Source organism: Centruroides sculpturatus, unplaced genomic scaffold (assembly GCF_000671375.1).
Source record: "Centruroides sculpturatus isolate CEXI.00-Female unplaced genomic scaffold, Cexi_2.0 scaffold2608, whole genome shotgun sequence".
Classification (NCBI taxonomy): Eukaryota; Metazoa; Arthropoda; class Arachnida; order Scorpiones; family Buthidae; genus Centruroides; species Centruroides sculpturatus.
The window spans coordinates 8,705-17,448 of NW_019386780.1; the positions used below are offsets into that span (position 1 = coordinate 8,705).

General features: G+C 30.0%; 1 protein-coding gene across 1 annotated transcript; it reads right to left on the reverse strand.

Annotated features, from left to right (window-relative positions):
• Positions 1-947: 947 nt before the first annotated feature.
• LOC111615766 (glutamate receptor ionotropic, delta-1-like) lies at positions 948-7,739 on the reverse strand (the record flags this gene model as incomplete). Its single annotated transcript, XM_023357203.1, has 6 exons — positions 948-1,177; positions 1,244-1,391; positions 1,453-1,611; positions 2,669-2,759; positions 7,526-7,623; positions 7,696-7,739. Coding segments are annotated over 6 exons (770 nt in total), but the record flags the coding sequence as incomplete, so codon positions are not given.
• Between the last annotated feature and the right edge of the window lie 1,005 nt (positions 7,740-8,744).

Below are 8,744 nucleotides of genomic sequence, written 5' to 3' on the forward strand. Positions count from 1 at the left end.
AACAACCTTTTCCGCTAACAATTGGTGGCTCTCTCTGTTATAAATATTTCATTAAAATTTTTTTGTTCAATTAACTACTATAAAATGGCAGAAAGCTTAACTTTCACGATAAGATGTGTTTTATAAAAAATTGTAAATAATAACACCGAGTGAAATCGACATTATTTCTGCATTTCAAGGGTGTTCAAATGTTAATTTCAAGTTATTTTAATTAAGTGTACAGAACAACAAATTAAACTATGTTGAAAAATGACATCACTGTTTTCTACTTATAACATCTAAAACAGATATAAGCCAGAAAATTTTGGTTTCTACTTCATATCTAGCATATTTACTGTGTAATTAATAAGCGAAAAATTTTCTGTGAATCTTTTCGATAATTAAGCATAGGAGAGACAATACATAACCTGTGATGAGTAATAGTATTGGGCTTATAATATGATCGATGGATAAAGTATGATATTCTGAAGTTGAGATCATTCTATTAGAATTATCAGCATAATCGATTTTGTGCACAATTCCGGATTCAAATAGGCGAAGGATGATGTAAAAAAATAAATTCATTTTAACTATATCCGAGGAATATTAAATGAAGAAAATAATAGCTTACATTTTCTTTACTTTCTTCGGAAAAGGAAAATCTTTCCTCATTCCGTAAGCTACTTCAAATACAGAAAATGAATCGGTCGAAATTACAAACTTGTGTAAATTTTCTTTTTTAATTAATTTCTGTATTATATAAGTATTTAATATGAAAGCAAATTTTTCTTGTTCTACTCTTTCTATGGCTTTCGATGCTTTTAAAAAGTTGTCGTTTCGTATGATGTGATCTCGTAGTATTTTACCAGTGTGCAATTTGGAATTCTGAAAAAGTGTTAAAGTTTGATTTGTGATAAAATAATATAAATTATTTATAAGTTTTTAGTTTATTCAATACATTTACTCACACGAATGGATAGCCATAATGCTGCTTTACTGTTAACTCCAAAAGAATATTCACCTCTCAAGACAGAATTTGCTAATTCTTCAAATGTTTTCGGAACTTGTTTAGACACAGGATACGTCATAAATGACATTAGTGTTCCGCTATAACTTGATACTAGAACCAAGATAGACAAACACCATATTCCTATCAGAAATCTGGACGAGAACTTCTTCACTGAATCCAAATTTATTCCTAAATATACAAACTTCGATATAAAAAGAGAAAATAGTATTGTATAGAAGTAATGATTGATCTTACCTTTATACAAAAAAATGCAAAATAAATTCCAGAAGATCTTATTTCTTGACCAATATACTTCCATATCCTGTGCTATAAAATCTCGTTGAAGTACTTTATGTAATATCAAACCATACATAATCACGGTTAGAAATATATGGATCCATAACTACAATATATAAACAGTATAATTACTGTCAAATGTCACTTTCTAAACAACAATTTCTTACCATAAAGGAGAATGGGGCAGTGATAGATTTCCAGTCTGTGAATATTTCCGGAGCTTTTACAATGAAAACGGTGTGCTGGAAGTCTATTGTTGTAGAATACTCCAATACAAAGAAACGATCCAAAGTAACATAAAATGGAGTAATTCCCATATCTGCTTCCTAATTAAAGAAAAATGATTTTATTATACTTGACTTGCAGAAAGAAATTTTCGGACAGAATATTTGGAGTCATAAGACACCGTAGTAAATTTTCTGCGGTAATATTATCTATGAACGAAGATTTTTTAATTCTGAAATTGTTTGTTTATATTTCGAGTGTTACGTTCAAAAAACTTTACGTTCTATTTTGTAACGATAATCGTACGCCGAGGATGGCCTATAATAAATAAGTTGAAAACGTTTAAAATAAAATAATTTTAGCTCGGCAAAATTCAGGTGTGTTCTTATAATTAATTTAAATTCTACTTGATGTTTGTAGGAATGTTGGTAAAATACGATAGAAAAAGTTTATCATTGTATATAATACAGACAGTAATCCGTTTTATTATATATAGATATATAATATATTTTAAATAATTATAATTTACATTACCTTATTATTGTATGTTATAACTATTGTTATAGTTATTTGCTAATTTACCCAAGATTCTTTGGTTCAGAAAATTCTGAAAAGTTATGGAAATTCCGAGATAATTACTGTTACAACAATGTTAAATTTGACATCATACAAAACGATTTTATTAGCAGACTGGGCAATGATAACTCACTAATTTGTCGTCAGATGTCAACGAAAACCTTTTTTCAATTATTTTTATATGAATTCCCAATAGAAAATTTTTAAAAACGTAGATATATTTTCCACGGATTATTTTGTATTTAATTACAATAATTAACAAGTAATTATAATAGTTACAATAATTATAATAATCATAAATGTAAACTATTTAATATTGTATAAATAACAGCATAGCGCCATTTATTAATTTATTAACTGATCTGAATTTTTGAGTTTTAATAAACATTTACGTTGTAAAAAAATTTAATTGTATTCTGACAAATAAAATTTTAACGTTCAAACAATGAACAATTATTAATTCCTATATAAATATTCTGTGTTTTTAAGAGCAATTTTACCGACAAATATGTACATAAATGTTATTAAATAGACTGTTATATACTTCAAGTTATCGTATAATAATATAATTATTTTACTTGCCTTTCTTGAAAGTTTTCCAACCATTTCAGTCCACGTTCCATTTTCCAATAATCGCCCGTAAAAAACGTCTAACGGCTTAACAATGGTATAACTAATTAAATTTATAAGACACATAATTAGATCAATTAATTATATTAGATTTAACAAAATACAAATTGCAAAAGTAGTCATTATATTTATTGTTATTTTAATTGCTTTTTAAACAGAAATCTTCTGTTATATATCAATCGAAATCAAAGAGTTTCTTTTCATAATACAATAAAAATTCGTTACTTTAACACGAATCTGACAACAGTGGTGACGAGCTAAACAGTGCAAAATATTTTTAAATTGCCACAAATGATGTAATTGCGTCGAATTTCAGGTTATTTGAAACGAAAAACGCAAAATAAACATATCAAATTTCAACTGGCTGTAATTGATCTCCTGTTTTACGGATTCCCATCGGGTTTGTTTGTAATTGGAGAACAAATATGATGCTTTCAAGTGAAGTAAGTAGAAATTTCTCACTTGTGCGTGAAAATTTGTCAACAGACCCCGCGTTACTTCCTACCGTTAAAGTTAATAATCGTTAATTGTTTTATCACTCTACTTAAAACATTTCTTTCTGAGAGGTTAATCGACTAATTTACAAAGTTTTTACTGCATTTTACTCATAAAAATGCATTTTTTAAAATGTGACAAATAATTTTTTTGATCTTTACATATTAATTTTATTTTTAATTTTTAATGTGATGCAGTGGTGTGTTAAGCTTAAATTGACCACCTAATAATAAAATTGACATCGCTCATAATATTATAAAATCCATCAAAATTCTTTGCTAATAGTTTAGATAAAAATGTTATCCATGCATGAAATAAAGCGAAGAAAAACAAAATAATAGATGGACCATCAAAAATTTGGCAATTTACATGGTGTCAAATAAATAAATTATTTTATTTATAATTAAAAATAATCTTGAAATTTCATCAAAAATGCGTTTGCGACAATATCTAAATAAAATTTTCACACAAGATACAAAAAACGTACAATTAGTGCCATTTGAATTAGCATAATTAATTTTGAAAATTTCTGTCACTATTATTTCTCTCGGGTCACTACGCGATTTCTCGCAGAGTATAATGAGACTTCCCTGTATGTAATAATAAATTGCGATATCTAGCTTTAAAATCGGACTAGCATCGTTGTTATTCTTTAAATAAAAAAATTATTAGGAGAAAAAATTGTCAGCGAAAAAAATGATAGCGATGGTCGCGATCGATGATAGCGATAATCGCCAGCGTGTTTTCAATGCCGAATATTTCCGATCCGAAAGATCGCGCGGAGTCTGTGAGACGCTAGCAATTTTTCAACTGAAATAAAAACGTTATTTATTCATTTTTTGCAGCGCGAAAAAATTAAATAATTTGAATTTTTTGAAATTTTCGGAAACATTTTAAAAAAACTGTTGCTAAAAAACTGCCACCAGGCGTCTGACAGACGTATTTTTCTCCGGTAAGAGTTAGATATCATCGATCAAATTCAAACTAAGGAATTCTTACGTACTCTTATAATTTTGTCAGAATCAGAGTCGCTATAATCTCACCAGGGTAAGTTGACAAGATTTTTCTGCCAAATAATGCGTTTAATTTCTAGGTCAACCTAGACATTACTAAAACGGCACAAGTGGGTGCAATCCTTTGAACACTTGAGTTTTTTACAATTATGGACTTTAGTGGCCATGTGGCTCAGACCTGCATGGCATAGAGAAGTGCTGGCTGAATTACACCCCTGCTTATTAGCATTAAGCCCAAGTCCCCATGTGTTCTTCGCAACACTAATGAGGGCATTAGCTGACTTTTTATCTTTGTTTGTGATGTACTTCATATGGGGTGTGAACTTAAGTTTTTCATAAAAAGTAACATCTAAATATTTAATTTCTGTATTTTTTCGTCTATTCGAAGGGTAAACTTCCTGACAAGTGGCGCATTCCTACCAACTATCATGCTTTGGCGTTTGTCTGTGTTAATAGGTTGCCTATGCTTAATACTCCACTTGTGAATGTCATTGTGAATATCGTTGCAAATATCCTGTAAGCATTCACTGTTCCTGTGTGAAGCAAGGATAATTCTGTTGTCTGCATAGCCTGGCTGTCACATGCTAATGTGACAGCCAGGAGACAGGGCATCGTTTATTTGCAAAATAGAGATATGGGGTATGTTCCAGTGACCAGGACCAATCCATGATCTTTGAGGACAGTCCTGAGTGATGCATATGACTATGTTATTTTGTGTTGTATAAACATTTGCACTTTTGTCACTAAGATAGGACTGAAAAAGTTTCTAAAAATATTGAGAGCAGTGATTAGCATGTAAATAGTGGAAAATAAAAGCCTCTAGACTTAATAAAAGGCACTTCTATATTCTATAGTAACAATTTTAGTATGCTGATTGTTTTGTTTATCATGATAGATGTAGTTAATGACCTGATGAATGATATTTAGTAGTTAATGACCTGATGAATGATATTTACTGCACCTTTGTTCTTAGAGAATCTCAATCGATTCTAAAGCAGGGCTATGCTTATGTATATGCCGTGTGATCCTGTTAATTATTAGACTGTTTAACTCTCGGTTGAAAGCCGAGCTGCCTTTTTGGGAAGGCAGATTGGCTTCCTGGGAAAAGGCAGCTCGGACTGTATTTTTTGTAAACGCTGGTTAGTTTAAGGAGCAATTTGACACTAGCCTCTTTCTACTGAGTACGAAAGAGGCCAGTGTTGAAGCAGATATTGAAGCTACAAACGCTCTAGGATTGGCCTCTAAGCGTGTTTTATCATCCTAGTAGTTATGCAGTCAAGACCTGAGGTTTTATTATTAGTGAGCAAACTGATGGCACCCGAAACCTTAATATAGGCGAAGTTGCAATCTTTGTCTGTATTTGTCAGTAAAACCAAAAATACTCGAAAACTTGTCGACTGAAAAAAATCAAAATCACAGGGAAAGCTACACACCTGAAGTCCTAACTAACTGCAAGATAAGAAGTTTCTAAATTAAAAGTTTAGAAAAAGTCTTTGAAAAATTTGATTTACAAAGATTAGTGTATTAATATCTAACATTTCTCTTAAGAGATGTGTAAATTTACCCGTACAAAATGTTTTTCTTTCAGAGAATTTCCAGCTAAAATACGCAGAAATATTTGTTTACAGCTAAAATATATACAGCTTGTTAAGTTAACATTTTGAACTATATATTATTGAAAATTTTTATACTGTAATTTTAATGGCACATGGACGAAAAAAAAATTAGAAAACGCATTCAAATTTATTTATCAATGTGACCAGAACCTTGGCTATTGTAAGAGTAACTTTACAATTTTCTTACACAGTTATCTGGTAAAAATGCTGTTTTAAAAAGCGATATAAATAGAAAATGATAAGACTTTAACTAATTTGATTATAGTATATGCAGATTCTTTCTTTTTTTCAGAAAAATTACAAAAGCGATGGAGTACGTTACCCTATACAAATACAGTAAAACGAGTCTATGGCAACCACCCACGGTTTATTCAATAAGTGGTCTTTTAGACATGTGTTTGTACAATACAGATGGTAGTGTAATACCGTATTTCAGTACGTTTTTCGAGCAGTTTTTAGCCATTTCTACTAACCAAAACTCTAGGTGTGCAAAAATAAGCGAATTTTTTTAACGATAGGGCTATACGATTATACCAATACGAGATACTCGGGAGATATGGGCTTGAAAGTGGTTGAAAGTGGCTTTCTATTTCGAATGTTTTGTTCGAATTTGTTCGAATTAAATTTGAACAATGTTGGAATTTGTTCGAACAAATTCGAACAATATTCGAATTAAATCGAACATAAAATTCGAATATTGGTTCGATTATAGAACGATCGTAAACGTTCCAGAAACGTTGAAAATAGTTCGTTTGACTGGACGTGAACAGGAGACGTTCAGAAATAGAATCGGGACCAGGAAGTGTTAATATAAAGCGGCATGCAAGATTTACAGGCGGGTTTTTTGCGCTTTTGCGGGAAATCGAACATATTTTTATGCTCATGTAAAAGTTCTCTGGAAACGCCTGGAAACGGGAGACCTAATTTTTCCATTTTGTGAAAACGGGTAAAATTGGCTATAATGTAATTATCTTAATCTTCACTATCGTTATTTTTTGCCCACAAATAAAAACCCAGCGAAGCGGGTCCTTGCAGCTAGTAAATAAATATAAATAATTTTTTTAACGATGAGATCAGCCCATTAATTGTATAGTGTACAATATTTTATATCCCGAAAGAAAATACTATAGATCTACTGTAAAATAAATTTCGTTTTTCTACATTTAAACTTCCCCGCTAATTGCTGTTGTGATAACTTTAACACGATCTTCTAACGACAGCACTTTGCATTTTTTTCCTTTTCGAAGTGGTTGCTGATTACAGTTGTTGAATGTTGTTTCGGTCCAAAAACGATGCCAGCGGTCGCGTTACACATATGTTTAATACGAGTAACTTATACGAAAACTTTATGGATAAAGTATTCGGTGCCAGAAATTTTTGCCCGTTTTGACAGGTGCCCGTCGAATGCAGGTGGTCGCCCAAGCAGTTTTCACTGTATCTAAATAGATAGCTTAATTGACCTTACTATGTTAATTAACTATAATGTATCAGAATATTTTAAATAAATATAGGATAGTGAAAAACAATCCTGTCAAAATTATTATTTTCATTTTCTATGAAGTTTCCAAATAAATATTTTTTATTTTGTTCATTAGCCGAGTGTTAATGTTTTTCGTATTGCTATTTTTAAAAATATTTAAAAATGTATTGAACAAAATTAACGTTGAAAATATTTTTATAAATACCGAAATTTTAGTTTCTGATGTAAAGCTTTGAACACGCGAAAATGACGTCCTCCTGTCATTTGATTCTGAAATTTATCAAGTGTGACGTAATTCGGATTCTGAAAAACATATTAGATAGCTTATTTAATAAAATAAATATATGTTATAATTATAGGTAACATACATCTTACCTTAATTGCAGCTAACTTCCATATGTACGTATCGTTTACATTATCTATAAAAAACCCACAAATAATAAATGAACAGATTAGATATGATTTAAAGTTCATAAGTATTGGGTTTTAATATAAATAATTTTGTTCTTAGTAATTTCGTAAGTATCAAAATATCACGTTTTACAATATTAGAAAATAACTTTCATCGAAATATATCAATTTAACTGTCTGGTAGTTGCACTCATACAGACTTGGATGTCCTTTACAAAATTTTCTATATTTTAAATTTCATAAAATATCTGAACGTATTTTCAGCGTAATTTAGTATACGACTAACTTCTTTATCCGTATGTCCTGTTGTTGAAATCTTTTTTTGCGCCCGAGTATTTTTATGCAAAAAATGTAAAAAACGTAAAAATAAATTCATAATATAATATTTTTAGGAAAGGCTTGGGCAATGTCTATAGTGATTTTAGTATGTCTTTTCTACTTTTCTTCGTATATGTTCTTTCATTAATTTGTTTTATGGTTGTATTTTATTTCTATCTTTGTTTTTTTAACATTTTTTAAATATGAGAAAAGTAATTTTTCATTTTTTTATCAGAATGATGTAATTTCAAACATTCAAAATTACATATTAATGTGTAAAAAACTGCAAAAATAGGTTACATAGCGTTGATAATGCAGCATTTTTCAAATGAATTTAATTGGTGTGGCATCCAGGAGAACTCCATTAAGGCGTGTTCCTGCATGAATACGATTTTTCTCGCCTCACTTACTGCGAAACGCAACATTATAAATACAGACAATGATTTTGTCGAAAGGAACTGTGCAAACTGTAAAATTCTTATTATTATTTGTATGAGAATCTGAAGACAGTATAATTTTATTTAATACAACAAAAAATTAAAATATTAACTTTATGTTTAAAACAACAAATTTTTATCGATCTCATGAAAAAAGGAAACTAAAGCTTCCTTTGGCAAGATGTAAACGCACATCTCTGACGAACATCAACCGTATTGTGTCTGGACGAATATCCTTGTGATAATACAAAAATTTGA